General features: G+C 42.5%; 1 protein-coding gene across 9 annotated transcripts in view; it reads right to left on the bottom strand.

Annotated features, from left to right (window-relative positions):
* Positions 1–22,347, bottom strand: part of LOC126335463 (serpin B8-like) — a 119,630-nt gene that overhangs the window by 47,334 nt on the left and 49,949 nt on the right. For all 9 annotated transcript variants that reach the window (XM_049998773.1, XM_049998769.1, XM_049998766.1 and 6 more), the window contains exon 6: positions 21,212–21,397. In XM_049998773.1, the coding sequence (XP_049854730.1) occupies positions 21,212–21,397 (186 nt within the window). The remainder of the gene's footprint in view (positions 1–21,211; positions 21,398–22,347) is intronic.

Here is a 22,347-nt window from a genome sequence, read left to right as displayed (position 1 = left end):
CCTTGTCAAAGAGGGCGGAGGAGCGGATAGAGGTTCAGGGCACTCTCTTGTCCTAGGGGTGGGAAATTGCCCCCAAAGGCGGAAGAATCAGCAATGATCTACGACATGAGGATGCAGAAGGCAATGGAAACCACTGCATTAAAGACACGTAACGTGTATCCACAGGACATGTGGCCTGTAGTTGAAGAAGTGTCATGATGATCTCTCCATTGGCAAAAGATTCCGGAATAGTCCCCCATTCGGATCTCCGGGAGGGGACTGCCGAGGGAGAAGTGACAATGAGAACAAGACTGAATAATCAACGAAAGGATAATGTTCTACGAGTCGGGGCATGGAATGTCAGAAGCTTGAACGTGGTAGGGAAACTAGAAAATCTGAAAAGGGAAATGCAAAGGCTCAATCTAGATATAGTAGGGGTCAGTGAAGTGAAGTGGAAGGAAGACAAGGATTTCTGGTCAGATGGATATCGGGTAATATAAACAGCAGCAGAAAATGGTATAACAGGTGTAGGATTCGTTATGAATAGGAAGGTAGGGCAGAGGGTGTGTTACTGTGAACAGTTCAGTGACCGGGTTGTTCTAATCAGAATCGACAGCAGACCAACACCGACAGGTATACATGCCGACGACGCAAGCTGAAGATGAACAGATAGAGAAAGTGTATGAGGATATTGAAAGGGTAATGCAGTATGTAAAGTCGGACGAAAATCTAATAGTCATGGGCGACTGGAATGCAGTTGTAGGGGAAGGAGTAGAAGAAAAGGTTACAGGAGAATATGGGCTTGGGACAAGGAATTAAAGAGGAGAAAGACTAATTGAGTTCTGTAACAAGTTTCAGCTAGTAATAGCGAATACCCTGTTCAAGAATCACAAGAGGAGGAGGTATACTTGGAAAAGGCCGGGAGATACGGGAAGATTTCAATTAGGTTACATCATGGTCAAACAGAGATTCCGAAGTCAGATACTGGATTGTAAGGCGTACCCAGGAGCAGATATAGACTCAGATCACAATATAGTAGTGATGAAGAGTAGGCTGAAGTTCAAGACATTAGTCAGGAAGAATCAAAACGCTAAGAAGTGGTATACGGAACTTCTAAGGAATGACGAGATACGTTTGAAGTTCTCTAACGCTATAGATACAGCAATAAGGAATAGCGCAGTAGGCAACACAGTTGAAGAGGAATGGACGTCTCTAAAAAGGGCCATCACAGAAGTTGGGAAGGAAAACATAGGTATAAAGAAGGTAGCTGCGAAGAAACCATGGGTAACAGAAGAAATACTTCAGTTGATTGATGAAAGGAGGAAGTACAAACATGTTCCGGGAAAATCAGGAATACAGAAATAAAAGTCACTGAGGAATGAAATAAATAGGAAGTGCAGTAAAAATGTGAAGACATCGAAAAAGATATGATTGTCGGAAGGACAGACTCATCATACAGGAAGTCAAAACAACCTTTGGTGACATTAAAAGCAACGGAGGTAACATTAAGAGTGCAACGGGAATTCCACTGTTAAATGCAGAGGAGAGAGCAGATAGGTGGGAAGAATACATTGAAAGCCTCTATGAGGGGGAAGATTTGTCTGATGTGATAGAAGAAGAAACAGGAGTCGATTTAGAAGAGATAGGGGATCCAGTATTAGACTCGGAATTTAAAAGAGCTTTGGAGGACTTACGATCAAATAAGGCAGAAAGGATAGATAACATTCCATCAGAATTTCTAAAATCATTAGGGGAAGTGGCAATAAAACGACTATTCACGTTGGTGTGTAAAATATATGAGTCTGGCGACATACCATCTGACTTTCGGAAAAGCATCATCCACACAATTCCGAAGACGGCAAGAGCTGACAAGTGTTAGAATTATCGCACAATCAGCTTAACAGCTCATGCATCGAAGCTGCTTACAAGAATAATATACAGAAGAATGGAGAAGAAAATTTATAATGCGCTAGGTGACGATCAGTTTGGCTTTAGGAAAAGTAAAGGCACGAGAGAGGCAATTCTGACGTTACGGCTAATAATGGAAGCAAGGCTAAAGAAAAATCAAGACACGTTAATAGGATTTGTCGACCTGGAAAAAGCGTTCAACAATATAAAATGGTGCAAGCTGTTCAAGATTCTGAAAAAAGTAGGGGTAAGCTATAGGGAGAGACGGGTCATATAGAATATGTACAACAACCAAGAGGGGATAATAAGAGTGGACGATCAAGAACGAAGTGCTCGTATTAAGAAGGGAGTAAGACAAGGCTGTAGCCTTTCGCCCCTACTCTTCAATCTGTGCATCGAGGAAGCAATGATGGAAATAAAAGAAAGGTTCAGGAGTGGAATTAAAATATAAGGTGAAAGGATATCAATGATACGATTCGCTGATGACATTGCTATCCTGAGTGAAAGTGAAGAAGAATTAAATGATCTGCGGAACGGAATGAACAGTCTAATGAGTACACAGTATGGTTTGAGAGTAAATCGGAGAAAGACGAAGGTAATGAGAAGTAGTAGAAATGAAAACAACGAGAAACTTAACATCAGGATTGATGGTCGCGAAATCGATGAAGTTAAGGAATTCTGCTACCTAGGCAGTACAATAACCAATGACGGACGGAGCAAGGAGGACATCAAAAGCAGACTCGCTATGGCAAAAAAGGCATTTCTGGCCAAGATAAGTCTACTAATATCAAATACCGGCCTTAATTTGAGGAAGAAATTTCTGAGGATGTACGTTTGGAGTACAGCATTGTATGGTAGTGAAACATGGACTGTGGGAAAACCGGAACAGAAGAGAATCGAAGCATTTGAGATGTGGTGCTATAGACGAATGTTGAAAATTAGGTGGACTGATAAGGTAAGGAATGAGGAGGTTCTACGCAGAATCGGAGAGGAAAGGAATATGTGGAGAACACTGATAAGGAGAAGAGACAGGATGATAGGACATCTGCTAAGACATGAGGGAATGACTTCCATGGTACTAGAGGGAGCTGTAGAGGGCAAAAACTGTAGATGAAGACAGGGACTGGAATACGTCAGGCAAATAATTGAGAACGTAGGTTGCAAGTGCTACTCTGAGATGAAGAGACTAGCAAAGGAAAGGAATTCGTGGCGGGCCGCATCAAACCAGTCAGTAGACTGTTGACCAAAAAAAAAAAAAAGAGTACGATGGAGTGGAGATCTCTCCTGAACAGCACGTAGCAAGTCTTCCCAGTTATGCTAAACAATGTTTACGTCCGGGGAGTTTGGTGGCCAGAGGAAGTGCTCAAACTCAGAAGAGTGTTTCCGGAACCACTCTATAGCAATTGTGGATGTGTGGAGTACTGCTGGAATTGCCCAAGTCTGTCGGAATGCACAATGGACACGGATGGATGCAGGTGATCAGACAGTATGCTTACGTACGTGTCTACTGTCTGAGTCATAGCTAGACATATCAGGGATCCCATACCACTCCAACCGCAGACCATTACAGAGCCTCCATCTGGTTGAACAGTCCCCTGCTGAAATGCGGGTTCCATGGACTTATGAGGTTGTCTCCATACCCATACACGGTCATCCACTCGATACCATTTGAAATGAGACTCGTCTGACAAGGCAACATGTTTCCAGTCATTAACAGTTCAATGTCGGTGTTGACAGGCCCAGGCGAGGCGTAAAGCTTTGTGTCGTGCAGTCATCAAGGGTACACGAGTGGGCCTTCTGCTCCGAAAGCCCCTATCAATGATGTTTTGTTGAATGGGTCGCACGCTGACACTTGTTGACAGCCCAGCATTGACATCTGCACCAATTTGTGGAAGGGTCGCTCTTCTGTCACGAGGAACTATTATCTTCAGTCATCGTTGGTCCCGTTCTTGCAGCATCTTTTTTGAGCCGCAGAATTGTCGGAGATCTGATGTTTTACCCGATTCCTGATATTCGTGGTACACTCGTTAAATGGTCTTACGTGAAAATCTCCAACTCATCTCTATCTCGGAGACGCTGTGGCCCCTTCGCTGGTGAGCCGACTATAACACCATGTTCAGACTCACTGAAATCTTGATAACCTGCTATTGTAGCAGCAGTAACCGATATAACAACTGCAACAGACACTTGTTGTCTTTTATGTAGGCGTTGCCGATCGCAGCGCCATATTCTCCTTGTTTACATACCTCTGTATTTGAATACGCTTGTCTATATCAGTTTCTTTGGAGCTTCAGTGTAGCTCTTGAGGTATGCACTTTAGAGCCCATGTCTACTTGACTTTTTTTCTTATTGCTTGAGTCTGTACTACTATCTCTCAAAACATGCATTACAAGAGATTTGTTTCACAGTATCACAGATGAAGTAGTGCTCATAGACTTGGTTGCAGGCTCTATTCCAGTCTATAAAACAAATATATACCTTCGTTTCCATCGCTTTTTCCCCAGTCATGTGGAAACAACCTACAGCATCTCTTGTTCTTTATCCTTTCTAAACACGAACTGGTCTATCACAGTTTTTTAGCCTAACCCTCGTTACAGCCTTAGTAAGATGTCTGACAAAAGTATTTGTCTTATAGTCTTTGCATTATTTTGCGTCGCACTATTAACGTAAGGATACTTGATGGTCTTAAGTAGATCTTGAGCCTTGTGTCGTAAATTGTTTACTGTCTCAATCTGGCTATTGAATTCGGACCTAAGATTTCTATTACTTCAGATGGTATTCTGTGACAGTCCGATGCTTTCTTCTCCCGCAGCTCCTGAACTGCATTCTCCGATTCTCATTTCACCTTCCAAAACTAGTCTGGTGTTCTCACCCTGTGCACGATGTAATTCCTCCACACAACTCATCCAAATTGACATCTTTTATAAATACGATCTTCTTCCCACGTTTATTTAACATTCCTTCTTTGCTTAATTTCTTTACTACTCTTCTTGTTATGTATATTGTGGTTTTGTACATTTCTTCCAATTTTCCTCTCTTTTTCAATTCTTCTATTTCCTTATATTGTGTTCTTATCCAATCCTCTCTAACTTGGTCATTTAACTTCTTTAGTTCATTGGTCAGTTTTCTTTACTGCCTTGTGCTTTCTTCTTCATTGTCACTTCTGCATCTCCTGTTCTCATTCGCTTTCTTAATTCTTGTTCTCTTCACCTCTCCAGTCTCTATCTCTAATCCTTAAAACACTATGTTTTTAACAATATTTCACTCTTGAATTACTTCTACAATCCTCCTTACATAGTCCAGTTTATATTCGACATAGTGACTGTACTCTTTCTTAAAGTTCTCATTTTTCAATTTCTCACTGTCTCATTTGTTTATTTGCTGACTTTTCTTTATGTCCTTTCACCTTGTCCTTATACCTGCTGCATCAGCATCTGCACCTGGAAAGGGTTTTGCCATCCTAATACTGTTTTTGAATCTACGATTGACTATAGCAAAGTCTACATGGGCTATGCCAGCATATCTCTCGGTACCGATATCAGAGAGCCTTGCCGCGAATGTACTGTGAGGCTTGTTTACTGCGGCCAAGGCGGAAGTGCAATAGCGTTGGCTAGTGCGGGCGCTCAGTCTGAGGTCGGCCTACGAACACACGGCCCGCTGGAGGGCTTTGGGTAGCAACCATCCTGTGTACTGCAGCTGTGCCGCGACCGTGAGCGACGAGGGCAGCCCTGTGTCGTGCCCGCCGAGTGTGGGCTGTCTGTTTGTCTGCCACTTCTCAGTGGTGGGCATGCCCGTATAGATGTTGTTGTGTAACCAGTATTGAATACAGGCTGTCTGTCATTACCTCGGTGCCATGTGCCAAACTCGACGCTGTGATAGACGCTGGGGACGCACCAGCGACGAGTGTAAGATGTCGACTTGCCATTTTCTCGCTACTGTCTATCCATGTGTGTGGGGTACGATGTGCGAGTACATGCTACGCCTGTCGCGTACCTGTTGGTGTGGATGCTACAGTGACAGAATCATATTAGCCTGGTGCTCATCTGCTGCTATAAGAGGCCGACCATGTAGTGAGAGATATTGTTTTGCCGTCCATTGTGGATCGTACAGCATTGCGTTTTTTTCTGGTGTCTTTGATGTCATGTTTGCCTCGTTCATTGAGTTGTGTTAACGTGTCAAGCTGTCCTTGAACTAGCGTTCTTGTTATCTGAGTGTGTGGGGTTTTGTACATGTGGTTGGTCTGTCTCTGAATATGAAATTTCTTTTCTCGTTTGCTGTGTTGGTTGAGGTTAGTGTCTAGCTTGGCTTGTCATTTATTTGTCTCCCTGCGTCCGTATTCATATGTGTTACATGTTGCAGAGGACAGTCATTCCAATACAGTTAAAATTTTATTGCGCTGAGGATGTGTGTGTGTGAAGTTATTGACCTCGGGTTGGGGACCATTCGATTCTACACGGTTCAGTGCGCCAGTGAGACCTCGATGGACCTTAAATTATTTGATGTACATGTAGTGGATGTTCGTTTTCTGCAGAGTTTTGTATTGAATATTTATTCTGAAGAATTTCTTGTCTGCTTGGAATGTTTCATCACTTGCTTCTGTAAAGTTTATTGCCTGCCTTCGGTATACTATGCATTTGCCCTTGTCGGGCTCATACGCATTCAGGAGTGCTTTCCCATGTCGAAGGCAAGAGAGTGCCCTGCAAGGAGGCTGTTAGCACTTGGCAGAAGAAGTCTCCGTATACCGGGAGATACTCAGACCCCGCGCAGCTAAAGTTAATCTAACTGATATACGTGAGTTACGTATGTTTTTAGTGCGTAAAGTTTGTAAGTGAATATTTATTTTAAAGTATTTGGTGATTGTTTGTAAATCCCTTTCATGATCCACAAGCAGAAAGTATCATTGGTTGCGAAGTTGTAGTAACTGTTAATTTAAATATTCGTTACAACAGCCTTGCTTTTTATATTGATCATTTACATTTAGTTTGTCATCATCTCTGGTGAATCAATATGCCGTACTAGTATGTATCTTCGACGTTTGTTGTGTTTTCTTGCCGGCCGATATGGCCGCGCAGTTCTAGGCGCTTTAGTCTGGAACCGCGTGACCGCTACGGTCGCAGGTTCGAATCCTGCCTAGGGCATGGACGTGTGTGATGTCCTTAGGTTAGTTAGGTTTAAGTAGTTCTAAGTTCCAGGGGACTGATGACCTCAGATGTTAAGTCAGATAGTGCTCAGAGCAATTTGAACCATTTTTTATTTGTGTTTTCTAGACAATTTACATGAGAAATTACAGCCACACATATTTGGTTATCAGTTGTAAGGGTGAATACTCATTTACTTAGGTGTATATCGACTTGGAGCCCTGTTAAAATTTATCGTCTTATAGCCACATGTGATAAAGTATACTTTGAGATCAAACTGCTGTGACCAGCCAAGGTGAAGCCGCTCTTACAATTATGTTTAACGTTTGTATTTGGTCTTTTATTAATAACTGATGACTTGAAATTTGCACAATAAAACCACAAGCATCTAGTTCTCCCTCACTCCCACGTTTCTTGCCGTTTCTCTATTTGATATGTAGCAACATCATGGGAGTTTTCCAGGTGTACGGTCTTCGTTGATGGTGCATAAACGTCGTATTAGCAATTCAGAGGTCAAATCGTTCACAGAAGGTTATCAAGTTTTCTCCCATTTCTCTGGTCTCTTCCAGTCCCTAGTTTCCAACTACTTTTTCTTCTTTTCTTTTTTTCACTTTACTGGTCGTCTACCAACACGGTTCTTACTTATCCTTCCCCATTTTCTTCGTGGACTTCCTCCATCTGCTCATGTATTTTGTCTGCTCTCTCCGTTTGTATCTGATGTTGGCATAGCAACTTGAATAATCAGTGTATCCACAGGGTTATTGTTTCACTTCACTGGGAACACTCTGACACCAATTCAAACAACTGTGTGTTCTTGTATGTAATTCCAATTCAATTTTCCTTCCTTTCCGACACATTGCAAATCACCTGGTATTCTCTTGATTCTAATTCTTCTTCTCCTTTCCACTGAATCTCACTCTACCCTAAACGAGTTAAGCTAGTCTCTCCAGTTCTGCCTTCAAGTTTTATAATTTTCGTTTACCGTCTTCTCGTTACATACAGTATTACTCGATAGAGAAGATTCCTCTTTGCTCCTTTTAACTTGATTGCAGTGCGGAGCCCACCCGGAGATCGGATTGTGAGCCTATTGTGGAATATTTTTTCTCAGGAACATCTGTACCTCAGAACACAGTCCAGAGGGACTAGGAATATTACGCGGGTCTTTAATAAAGTGGTTTCCTTTTCCCTTCGGTGTCCTATGCCATTGGCCTTGTCAGGCTCCTCCACATTTGGGAGTGTTTTCTCATTTCGAGGGCAAGAGAGTGTCCTCCAAGGAGGATGTTGGCACTTGGAAGAAGGACTCTCTTTACACCGGGAGATACTCAGTCCCTACGTCGTTGTTTGTGTGACAAGGTTTGCCCCTTATATGGAAGTGACGTCAGGATTTCCATTCATTGAGTTTACGACCAAATGTCTTCACCTAGACTGACTAAGAAGTACTGACCATAAGAAACTAAAAAAAGAAGTAAATCGAGGAAACAGAAGACTAGATGGTCACCGGGTAAAGTAATGTAGACAAACTGATTGATCAACTTTCATTCCCCTAGAATGGCAAGAAAGGAGATAACGAACTTCAAAGTTCAGAGAGATGTCATGCTTAACTGTGGTCAATCCCCTTCCATGCATTTTATTCCTCTCAAGAAGGCTGCAGATCGTAAAAACACAATTGAGAGGCATGATGTGACCACACAAACTCATACAAGAAAAACTGGACTGACGTTCCGTCTGAGATTCCACAGCCGGCTAGCGCCACAATCCTGACCGCTGCAAAACAAAATCACCGAGAGTAGAACGAAATCTGTGGCAATTCGACGCCTCGAAGAAGAGTTCCCTGAAAAAACTGAGATTAGACCAAGGAACAATAAATCTTTGATGTTTTGTAAAGCGAGTGATGTTGTAGCCCGAGTGTTTCGAGCATACGAGAAATAACGCACGGAAATGGTCGATCGGGATTTCTGTAAGAACAACATCAAGGGTTTTTATCACGCATTTTAGTCGATTCTAAAATGGTAACGACCTCCTCATTTGTGCTTTAGAGATGAAATTGGAATGCTAAGCGTGAACACTATTGAAAATAGCAACATTCTGGTTCATTACTTCAGTAGGTTGAATAAGTTACATTTCATGAAGCTCCTCAGTCGTGAAACGCCAACAGACTATCAATATCCCCTCCTGTTCAATGTTTCTCTAACTTTTAGCCACCTTGCTACACGGAAACTGAACTAATCACAGGCAACCTAAAAGACAATAAAGTAGCCTTCGTGCCGGTCTTATTACATTCGACGCCGCTCTGGGCGACCTGCGCGCCGGATGGCGATGAAATGATGGTGAAGACAACACAACACGCAGTCCCTGAGCAGAGAAAATCCCCGACCCACTCGGGAATCGAACCCAGGCCCGTAGGACGGCAATCCGTCACGCTGACCACTCAGTTGTCGGGGCGGACATCAGATGGATATAAAACTTAAAGAAACAACAAGAACGTAGAACAAACTCCTACTGGAAAATGAAGTACATAATACATTTCAGTGATGAACCAGAATGGCTGATAACTGATCACTTGAAGATCGCAAGGGTCAGCAAGTCTAAGTGTTCGGGTAAAGTAATCCAACACAATGGGCTAGAACAAGATGTGATTGGTATCCAGATCCGGAATCTAGAGTGAAAGTATCAGTTGACTGAAAAATGTCTGTAAGAAGAATACGCTGAATATAGGAGACAAACTATTACAGTACTGTTACAAGATCAGAACGTTTGTAGGCGTGTATGCTTCAGTGACGCAGTGCTTCCACCGATAAAGACAGTTACATAAAATATCTTAGGTAATATATTTGCTGACGGAGAGTTTCGATTGAGATATAGTAAAGACGTATACGGCACGAGGAAACTAATGACAATGTCAGTTAAAATATTACTGCCCCATGAGAACATTTACCGCATTGCTAATAACAGCCTCACAAGCAAAATATAAAATTTTCAGAAACTGAAGGAATCTAAGCTAAGATGGTTGCAAGAATGTGAGAAAGTTCTAAGAGAGACGGGCATTATAAAAGGCAATATAACTGATACTAATAGTTTCACAAGGATGATAAAAGCTATAAGGGTCATGGTGCAACTAGAATCCATAAGACGGAGAGGGCCTTTACATGAGAAGCAAAAAAATGCGCTGATGGATGGGCTCAAAAGACATCGGTGGAATGTCAAAGCTGGCCAACCAACAAAATTTAGACTAAGAAAAAGATATTTTTTATTAATGAAAGGAAACAATTCGAAAAGAAAGATAGTCCTTCGGAAGTGGACATCTCTGACCATCTGTGAAATCAAAGTAGGCTGCTGCTTAATGCACCGTATTGTTCCGCTTGTGCATTGAACCACCACAAGGCGGTGAGACTTCCCAGCGCAAAGCCGTCCCATTCTTGGATGCGATCTTTCGTGATATCATCCAGTATTTGAGGATGCCTCCAGCGACGATACACTGTAGATTTAAACTGGTATCAAGTGCGTTCAATCAGGTTCATCCCAGCAGATAAACGGAGACCGTTCAGTTCGATTGATTCCTGCATGTTCACGAAGTGGTCGCAATGCACTAGTGCACTACCGTCTTGAAAGACGAACCCATCGCCAAAATGTTTGACTCTAGGGCTGGACAGTGGTTGTAGGATCGTGTTCCGATACTGTGCAACGCTGACATCATTTTCTATCAGGGCTAGAGACATCCAACTTTCGAACGTTATATCGCCCCGAAACATGACTAAACTATCTAAACTCTTCCAATCCATATGTGGCATACAGAAAACCAGTGCTTAACGGTATTGGTTGGTTAAAAACAATCTTGGTTGCAATTTTAGTTTTTATTGTTCAACTACGCGTTTCGCCTTATTTAGGCATCTTCAGGTTCATCTTCATTTGGTATTCCTTAGAACGATCCTTTAGACAGTGTAGCGAAAGGGCATCGTCGAATACATCAGGCCAACATCGCCTTCTTTAAACTCGGTAAAAACTTTTCTAGATGGACGCGAGTGACTCCAAGACCTGCATAGCGCGTTCTCGTTCGATTCCCTTTAGCTACACTGTCTAAAGGATCGTTCTAAGAAAAACCAAATTAAGATCAACCTGAAGATGCCTAAATAAGGAGAAACGCGTAGTTGAAAAATATACAACTAAAATAGCAACCAACACTGTTTTTAACCAACCAATACTAAGCTATCTCCTACTTCCATGGGGCTGCATGCTTGAAATGCGTGTTGGAATCTCTCCCACGACGATCACGAAGAGTTAAACAAATCTTGTAGCCCTTGATTTATCTATTCTCGAGTCAGAGACATACGAGGGTGCATCCAAAGGAAATTGAACTAATTTTTTGGTAGGCAGAGATTTTGTAATATCGCATTTCGCCACTAGGAGCGCATAGAGCGAACATTGGTCAGAAAGCCGAGTGCTGTAGCTGAAGAAGGTCAGGACTAGTTTCTGCAGAGTTTATAGTGACAACTGTTTTGTGTAATTGTCGTTTTTGCAATGGCTGATTTTCGTGAACAGCATAAGACGGTGAACTTCTGCTTTTTGCTGGACAAAAGTGGAATAGAAACACTTGAAACGTTAATATAGGCGTACAAGGACGATGCTATGGGGAAAAGTCAAGTGTCTGAGTGGTTTTCCCGTCTAAAAATGGTAAAGTCAGTTGATGACAATGTTTAACACATTGTTGCAGTCATCAATGAATGTCGACGACGGATCATTGAAGAAATTGTAGAGCGGTCGGGAGTGACTTAAAGTTTGGGAATGTAAAGGGTTGCTGTCAGATTGTTACTACTACTGCTGACTGCTTGAATGAAAACAAGATCGTGCGGAAGTATGCTGTGCTTTGAAAGAAGAGTCCCGAAATGACAAAATTTAAAAAAAAATCACACGTGACTAAACTTCGTGCTATGCTTACGATCCTGAATCAAAGCAACAATAAAGTCAGTGGAACACTTCAAGTTCACCTCGCCCCAAGAAAGCTCGTCAGCTGAAATCAACATTCAGAGGAGCCGTCCATTCAGAGTTTGTCGCACAGGGTCACACGGTTAACCAGGCTGTCTGCTTGGAAGTTTTGAAAAGATTGCCCAAGAGTATGCTGCGAAAGTGGCCTGATTTGTGGAAGTGTGGCGACTGGTTTGTCTATCACGACAATGCCCCTGCTCACATTCCCCTGTCTGTACGACAATTCTTGACAAAAAATGGTGTGATAGCTATTAAAATCCATGGAGAAGAAATAAAACCTTTGAGGTAAGCCGATGACGTTGTAATTCTGTCAGAGACAGCAAAGGACTTGAAAGAGCAGTTGAATGGAATGGGCGGTGTCTTGAAAGGAGGGTATAAGATGAACATCAACAAAAGCAAAACGAGGATAATGGAGTGTAGTCTTATTAAGTCAGGTGATGCTGAGAGAATTAGATTAGGAAATGAGACACTTAAAGTAGTAAAGGAGTTTTGCTGTTTGGGGAGCAAAATAACTGATGATGGTCGAAGTAGAGAGGATATAAAAGGTAGACTGGCAACGGCAAGGAAAGCGTTTCTGAAGAAGAGAAATTTGTTAACATCGAGTACTGATTTAAGTATCAGGAAGTCATTTCTGAAAGTATGTGTATGGGGTGTAGCCATGCATGGAAGTGAAATATGGACGATAAATAGTTTGGACAAGAAGAGAATAGAAGCTTTCGAAATGTGGTGCTACACAAGAATGCTGAAGATTAGATGGCTAGATCACATAAGTAATGAGGAAGTATTGAATAGGATTGCGGAGAAGAGACGTTTGTGGCACAACTTGACCAGAAGAAGGGATCGGTTGGGAGGACATGTTCTGAGGCATCAAGGGATCACCAATTTAGTAATGGAGGGCAGCGTGGAAGGTAAAAGTCGTAGAGGGAGGCCAAGAGATGAATCACTAAGCAGATTCAGAAGGATGTAGGCTGCAGTAGGTACTGGGAGATGAAGAATCTTGCACAGGATAGAGTAGCATGGAGAGCTGCATCAAACCAGTCTCTGGACTGAAGACCACAACAACAACCTATTTCTTACACCCATAATCACCCGACTTTACCCCATGTGACTTTTCTTTTTCCTACAATGAAACGAGACATGAAATAAAAGCATTTTTTAGGCATTGATGAGGTGAAGAAAAAAAAGATGAAGCCACTGTCTATCACCGCAAAAGGTGAATTTAACCAATGTTTTCTAAAGTGGAGTAAAAGATTAGAGAAGTTTATAACGCAATTGGAGAGTACTTTCAATGGTGCGAAAAGTGGCAGTTGACCGTAAGCAAAGAAAAGTGTGAGGTCATTTACATTAGTACTAAAAGAAACACGTTAAACTTCGGTTGCTCGATAAATCAATCTAATACATAATACCTTGGTATTACAATTACGAACAACTTAAATTGGAAAGAACACACATAAAATGTTGTGGGGAAGGCTAACCAAAGGCTGCGTTTTATTGGCAGGACACTTAGAAAATGTAACAGACCTACTAAGGAGACTGCCTGGACTACGTTTGTCCGTCCTCTTTTAGAATACTGCTGCGCGGTGTGGGATCCTTACCAGATAGGACTGACGGAGTACATCGAAAAAGTTCAAAGAAACTCAGCATGTTTTGTACTATTGCAAAATATGGGCGAGAGTGTCACAGAAATGATACGGGATTTGAGCTGGAAATCATTAAAAGAAAGGCGTTTTTCATTGCGACGGAATCTTCGCACGAAATTCCAATCACCAAATTTCTCCTCCGAATGCGAAAATGTTTTGTTGACACCATCCTACATAGGGTGGAACAATCACCACGATAAAAGAAGGGAAATCAGAGCTCGTACGGAAAGATACAGGTTTTCATTCTTTCCGTGCGCTATACGAAATTGGAATAATAGAGAATTGTGAAGGTGATTTGATGAACCCTCTGCCAGGCACTTAAATGTGATTTGCAGAGTACACATGTAGATGTAGATGAAGGGGACTGAAGGTTAGTGCATAAAATGTGAATGAATAATTTCAGAAAAAGTAAGTTCGGTTCCATTTGGGCACCCCCTCATAGGAAAACACAGACTGACAATCAAATCAGAAAACGGATTACAGACTGGGAAAATATAACAGTTGCATTGACCCTTTATCTTCATGTCACAACCTGTGAAGCGCTCAGCTTGACATAGATTATCTCATGTTTTGTGCAGGATGTTTGGCACAGAAGACGCTGAGCGATGCGACTTATGGTTTAATCTTGCCGGCACCCAAAGTTAATGTCATCTAGTCCCATTTCTTCATACAGTCCTTGCATCTCCCCTTTATGAATCGTAATCCGTTTAGTGACTTCCGCACCTGCCAGCTCTTGATTTGCCCCCGGAGTTAGCTGCTAGGCTGCTGATATCCACATGCGTCTTCCACAGTTCAAGTTTGCCTTTTCCAGAGACTCGGTAAGCTATTTCGATGATCGTAGAATCTCAACCGTTGAGGACGAGGGTTTTACGGTTATGTCGATGTGATCAGTGGGCTCTGTTCTGGTCCACTGGAAGCCTCTCGTTATCTGCACCCACTTCAGAAGGTGGTGCTAATCGAAGTGAGTAATAAGGTTTTGTCAGAGTTGGCTTGAGGCAACCTCTAGTTAGCCTACGTGTTTCATGTGCACCAGGTCGGACAGGCATATTCTACATCTACATCTACATACATACGCCGCAATTCACCCATACGGTGCGTGGCGGAGGGTACCTCGTACCACAACTAGAATCTTCTCTCCCTGTTCCACTCCCAAACAGAAAGAGGGAAAAATGACTGCCTATATGCCTCTGTACGAGCCCTAATCTCTCTTATCTAGGTGGACTTTCCGCGAAATATTAGTTGGCGGTAGTAAAATTATACTGCAGTCAGGGTCAAATGCAGGTTCTATAAATTTCCTCAGTAGCGTTTCACGAAAAGAACGCCTCCTTTCCTCTAGAGACTCCCACCCGAGTTCCTGAAACATTTCCGTAGCACTCGCGTAACGATGAAACCTACCAGTAACAAATCTAGCAGCCCGCCTCTGAATTGCTTCTATGTCCTCCCTCAATCCGACCTGATAGGGATCCCAAACACTCGAGCAGTACTCAAGAATAGGGCGTATTAGTGTTTTATAAGCGGTCTCCTTTACAGATGAACCACATCTTCCGAAAATTCTACCAATGAACCGAAGACGACTATCCGCCTTCGCCACAACTGCCATTACATGCTTGTCCCACTTCATATCGCTCTGCAATGTTACGCCCAAATATTTAATCGACTTGACTGTGTCAAGCGCTACACTACTAATGGAGTATTCAAACATTACGGGTTTCTTTTTCCTATTCATCTGCATTAATTTACATTTATCTATATTTAGAGTTAGCTGCCATTATTTACACCAATCACAAATCCTGTCCAAGTCATCTTATATCCTCCTACAGGCACTCAACGAAAACACCTTCCCGTACACCACAGCATCAGTAGCAAACAGCCGCATATTGCTATCCACCCTATCCAAAAGATCATTTATGTAGATAGAAAACAACAGTGGACCTACCACACTTCCCTGGGGCACTCCAGATGATACCCTCACCTCCGATGAACAATCACCATCGAGGACAACGTACTGGGTTCTATTACTTAAGAAGTCTTCGAGCCACTCACATAGTTGGGAACCAATCCCATATGCTCGTTCCTTAGTTAGGAGTCTGCAGTAAGACACCGAGTCAAACGCTTTCCGGAAGTCAAGGAATGTGGCATCCGTCTGATACCATTCATCCATAGTTTGCAAGATATCATGTGAAAAAAGGGCGAGTTGCGTTTCGCAGGAGCGATGCTTTCTAAAGCCGTGTTGATTCATGGACAGCAACTTCTCTGTCTCAAGGAAATACATTATATTCGAACTAAGAATATGTTCGAGAATCCTGCAAGAAACCGATGTTAAAGATATTTGTCTGTAATTTCTTATATACAGGCGTCACGTGCGCTTTTTTCCAGTCGCTAGGGACTTTACGTTGAGCAAGAGATTCGCGATAAATGCAAGCTAAGTAAGGAGCCAATGCAGTAGAGTACTCTCTGTAAAACCGAATTGGAATCGCATCAGGACCTGGCGATTTATTTATTTTCAACCCATTCAGCTGCTTCACAACCCCTAGGGATGTCTGTCACTATGTCCTCCATACGGGAATCTGTACGAGACTCAAACAGCGGGATGTTTGTACGATCCTCCTGCGTGAAAGATTTCTCAAATGCTAAATTTAAAATTTCAGCTTTCGTTTTGCTGTCTTCCGTCGCCAGGCCAGACTGATCAGTAAGTGATTGGATGGAAGCCTTCGACCCGCTTACCGATTTTACGTAAGATCAGAATTTCCTTGGGTTTTCAGCAAGATCTTTTGCTAAGGTATATTCCACAGCAGAAGCCCACAACGCCGTCGTTAATGAAGCGATTGTTGACCCTGCCTGTTTGCAAGTCAGAAGTCTTAGTGTGGAGATTCCAATTTCGTTGTTCTTTCAAGGACATTGAATGTAAGTGTTCTGTCAAGGCTATTCTACATCTACATCTACATCTACATCTACATCCATACTCCGCAAGCCACCTGACGGTGTGTGGCGGAGGGTACCCTGAGTACCTCTATCGGTTCTCCCTTCTATTCCAGTCTCGTATTGTACGTGGAAAGAAGGATTGTCGGTATGCTTCTGTGTGGGCTCTAATCTTTCTGATTTTATCCTCATGGTCTCTTCGCGAGATATACGTAGGAGGGAGCAATATACTGCTTGACTCTTCGGTGAAGGTATGTTCTCGAAACTTTAACAAAAGCCCGTACCGAGCTACTGAGCGTCTCTCCTGCAGAGTCTCCCACTGGAGTTTATCTATCATCTCCGTAACGTTTTCGCAATTACTAAATGATCCTGTAACGAAGCGCGCTGCTCTTCGTTGGATCTTCTCTATCTCTTCTATCAACCCTACCTGGTGCGGATCCCACACTGCTGAGCAGTATTCAAGCATTGGGCGAACAAGCGTACTGTAACCTACTTCCTTTGTTTTCGGATTGCATTTCCTTAGGATTCTTCCAATGAATCTCAGTCTGGCATCTGCTTTACCGACGATCAACTTTATATGATCATTCCATTTTAAATCACTCCTAATGAGTACTCCCAGATAATTTATGGAATTAACTGCTTCCAGTTGCTGACCTGCTATTTTGTAGCGAAATGATAAGGGACCTATCTTTACATGTATTCGCATCACATTACACTTGTCTACATTGAGATTCAATTGCCATTCCGTGCACGATGCGTCAATTCGCTGCAGATCCTCCTGCATTTCAGTATAATTTTCCATTGTTGCAACCTCTCGATACACCACAGCATCATCTGCAAAAAGCCTCAGTGAACTTCCGATGTCATCCACCAGGTCATTTATGTATATTGTGAATAGCAACGGTCCTATGACACTCCCCTGCGGCACACCTGAAATCACTCTTACTTCGGAAGAGTTCTCTCCATTGAGAATGACATGCTGCGTTCTCTTATCTAGGAACTCCTCAATCCAATCACACAATTGATCTAATAGTCCGTATGCTCTTACTTTGTTCATTAAACGACTGTGGGGAACTGTGTCAAACGCCTTGCGGAAGTCAAGAAACACGGCATCTACCTGTGAACCCGTGTCTATGGCCCTCTGAGTCTCGTGGACGAATAGCTCGAGCTGGGTTTCACACGACCGTCTTTTTCGAAACCCATGCTGATTCCTACAGAGTAGATTTCTAGTCTCAAGAAAAGACATTATACTCGAACATAATACGTGTTCCAAAATTCTACAACTGATCGACGTTAGAGATATAGGTCTATAGTTCTGCACATCTGTTCGACGTCCCTTCTTGAAAACGGGGATGACCTGTGCTCTTTTCCAATCCTTTGGAACGCTTCGCTCTTCTAGAGACCTACGGTACACCGCTGCAAGAAGGGGGGCAAGTTCCTTCGCGTACTCTGTGTAAAATCGAACTGGTATTCCATCAGGACCAGCGGCCTTTCCTCTTTTGAGCGATTTTAATTGTTTCTCTATCCCTCTGTCGTCTACTTCGATATCTACCATTTTGTCAACTGTGCGACAATCTAGAGAAGGAAGCACAGTGCAGTCTTTCTCTGTGAAACAGCTTTGGAAGAAGACATTTAGTAATTCGGCCTTTAGTCTGTCATCCTCTGTTTCAGTACCATTTTGGTCACAGAGTGTCTGGACATTTTGTTTTGATCCACCTATCGCTTTGACATAGGACCAAAATTTCTTAGGATTTTCTGCCAAGTCAGTACATAGAACTTTACTTTCGAATTCATTGAAAGCCTCTCGCATAGCCCTCCTCACACTGCATTTCGCTTCGCGTAATCTTTGTTTGTCTGCAAGGCTTTGGCTATGTTTATGTTTGCTGTGAAGTTCCCTTTGCTTCCGCAGCAGTTTTCTAACTCGGTTGTTGTACCACGGTGGCTCTTTCCCATCTCTTACGATCTTACTTGGCACATACTCATCTAACGCATATTGTACCATGGTTTTGAACTTTGTCCACTGATCCTCAACACTGTCTGTACTTGAGACAAAACTTTTGTGTTGAGCCACCAAGTACTCTGATATCTGCTTTTTGTCACTTTTGCTAAACAGAAAAATCTTCCTAAATTTTTTAATATTTCTATTTACGGCTGAAATCATCGATGCAGTAACCGCTTTATGATCGCTGATTCTCAGGTGCTTGCGAGCATGATAATACAGCAGTCGGGTTCCTCCTCGTACCGTCCGAATTTCTCCCCACAGTGTCAAAGCTTTTGCTCAGTGCAGCAAATGCTATCTCATCTGCATACATGAAGCTTCTTCTACTTTGAGCCGGCGATTGGTCGTTCATGTAGATGTTGAAGAGAAGAAGAGCTGGAATACTTCCCTGAGGTAGGCCATTTTTCTGTGTTCTCTAGCAACTATGCTGTGTTTGTAAGTCACAAAATCTTGAGATTTTGTAGAAGGGCGATGAATAATTCACTGAGATAAAGTCCTTGAGCAGGTTGAACAATGCTGCTATGAAAGTAAGAGGACGCCATTGATCTAGGCAAAGCAGGTATATTCCATCTTTTTCTGCAGACCTCTGTGCTGCGATTTTAAACCGTTCTTCGTAAGAGGCGTCCAGACAGTAAATTACACTACTGGACATTGAAATTGCTACACCACGAACATAAGGTGCTACAGACACGAAATTTAACCGACAGGAAGAAGATGCTGTGACATGCAAACGATTAGCTTTTGAGAGCATTCACACAAGGTTGGCGCCGGTGGCGACACCTACAACGTGCTGACATGAGGAAAGTTTCAAACCGATTTCTCATATACAAACAGCAGTTGAGGGGGGCTGCCTGGTGAAACGTTGTTGTTATGCCTCGTGTAAGAAGGAGAAATTTGTACCATCACGTTTCCGACTTTGATAGAGATCGGATTGTAGCCTATCGCGTTTGCGGTTTATCGTATCGCGACATTGCTGCTCGCGTTGGTCGTGATCCAATGACTGTTAGCAGAATATGGAAACGGTGGGTTCAGGAGGGTAATACGGAACGCTGTGCTGGATCCCAACGGCCTCGTATCACTAGCAGTCGAGATGACCGGCATCTTATCCGCATGGCTGTAAAGGATCGTGCAGCCACGTCTCGATCACTGAGTCAACAGATGGGGACGTTTGCAAGACAATAACCATCTGCACGAACAGTTCGACGACGTTTTCAGCAGCATGGACTATCACCTCGGAGACCATGGCTGCGGTTACCCTTGACGTTGCCTCACAGATAGGAGCGCCTGCGATGGTGTACTCAACGACGAACCTGGGTGCAAGAAAGGCAATACGTCATTTTTTCGGATGAATCCAGGTTCTTTTTACAGCATCATGATGGTCGCATCCGTGTTTGGCGACATTGCAGTGAACGCACATTGGAAGCGTGTATTCGTCATCGCCATACTGGCGTATCACCCGGCGTGGTGGTATGGGGTGCCATTGATTACACGTCTCGGTCACCTCTTGTTCGCACTGACGGCACTTTGAACAGTGGACGTTACATTTCAGATGTAATACGACACATTGCTCGACCCTTCATTCGATCCCTGCGAAACCTTACATTTCAGTAGGATAATGCACGACCGCATGTTGCAGGTCCTGTACGGGATTTTCTGGATACAGAAAATGTTTGACTCTTGCTCTGGCCAGCACATTCTCCAGATATCTCAGCAATTGAAAACGTCTGGTTAATGGTGGCCGAGCAACTGTCTCGTCACAATTCGCCAGTCACTACTCTTGATGAACTGTTGTATCGTGTTCAAGCTGCATGGGCAGCTGTACCTGCACACGCCATCCGAGCTCTGTTTGACTTGATGCCCAGGCGTCTCAAGGCCGTTATTACGGCCAGAGGTGGTTGTTCAGGGTACTGCTTTCTCAGGATCTATGCACCCAGATTGCGTGAAAATGTAATCAATTGTCTGTTCTAGTATAATATATGTATCCAATGAATACCCGTTTATCATCTGCATTTCTTCTTGGTGTAGCAATCTTACTGGCCAGTAGCGTAATAGGATAGAGACTTGCACATTGCTTGAGTCGCTACAGCCTCCTGAGTTACCTAAAAAAGAAGAAACAACTGAGATTATGTATTTCTGTTATTGTTGTGGGGTGTACCAATACGATACGATAATTTGTAAGTGGCTCCCATCAGCAGGTTTTGCTGGCACGGGCGACCCCTACAAGCAAATTCTTCGGGGTTTTATTGAAAGTTGGGGTAGTTTCGCTTGGAGAACACTGTCTCCTCCTCTCGCTGACAGCGCTTTTTTGCCAAAAAGTGACGATTCGTTCACACGCTGGTACTGACGCGACCAGTCGAAGCATGTTGATAGAACAGCATACACATGTCGTACTGCCCAGTTCGCAACTACAGTGAGATTGCAAGATTATTCTTACTTCCATTACACGTGTAGCTTTACGCAGTGATTCCCTGATGTCAAAAGAGTATAAAGAAAGCGGTTTCAGATCAATAAAACACCTCCTATCCAACAAAGGGTAGCGCGAACCTCTTTTGGCAGATTTCGTGACGTTAGTATGAGGAAAAATTTACGTTAAATATTACTTATGAAATATATCTCACTTATTATGAGTTTGAAAATATTAAACTCACTGTTATCAGAGTGTCTTTTAAAGACTTGAAGTATTCCATTTTGAATTTCGGTAAATATACAAAGACTTTGTTGTTGGTCATTCTGTTCACAATGTCCGAGACATCAACTTTGTCAAGATTCCTCTCGAGCTCTTGCAAACCATTCACTTCTTTTGGTAACAATACCAACATATTCAGCCTCCAGTCCTGAGGAAGAAAACGGAAACTGATTAGACCGAATTCAAACATAGCTGCAGCAAAATTTCCAAGCGATACAAGAAGATAATTATGTATGTTTACTCCAGTTACGGTTTATAAAATTTTTTTATACATCAAGTAATTATTTCTGTCCATGATTACCATCTTTATACCCGTGTATACACAGTTTTCTAAACATATCGAGTCGGTATTGTGACTGAACCATTTTTACATATGTTGACTCGACATGATTAGCAAGTGTGTACTCAGGTCTGAAGATCGTAATTATGGACAGAAATTAATTACTTGATGTCAAAAAATATTTTTCATTCGCACCTGGAATATAATACGTATAAAACTGATCAGGTACTCAGAAAATATGTTTCCACAGTAGTTTTTATTTGGGCCATAACAAAAAGATAATTTCACAATAAAAATAAAAATTTGTCCATTTAGAACTAAGGAGAAACAAGTTTCTAGATGTGGGCATTTCCGTAACAGCTGTATATAACTTGCAGTAGTTCACAAGAGAAACGCCTATTTCATTCTGCACATGAAATTTTTTTATTTAACTTACGCACTCAGACGCGTTTCGCCTTAGTTACAATGCATCTCGAGAGGGCGAAATGAAATACAACACGATTTTTTTCCTTTTTACGTATAGGTTTTCGTTTATACTTTTAGGTTATAGATTTAAAACAATTCATTGAAGTTTTTACAGTAAAGCACGCAAAAGGCGTTTTTCTTGTGAACTACAACAGTATAAGGAGTTTTCAAATGAAAAGGTACGCAATGTCGTAGCAAGCAAACCAACTGAAATTTACGCTAGCCGTTTTGGGGTAATGTACTGAGACACCTATGGACGCGATGCATGCGTCGTTACGTACCCCTAAAAAATTCAAAGTTGAATTCTCAGCTATCCATCTTGTGTGCTCGGTCCGCTTTTTTTAATAAATAAA

Source organism: Schistocerca gregaria, chromosome 2, assembly GCF_023897955.1.
Source record: "Schistocerca gregaria isolate iqSchGreg1 chromosome 2, iqSchGreg1.2, whole genome shotgun sequence".
In the NCBI taxonomy this organism is placed as follows: Eukaryota; Metazoa; Arthropoda; class Insecta; order Orthoptera; family Acrididae; genus Schistocerca; species Schistocerca gregaria.
The sequence above is the reverse complement of the archived record's forward strand: the minus strand, read 5'-3'. Positions and strand labels throughout refer to the sequence as shown.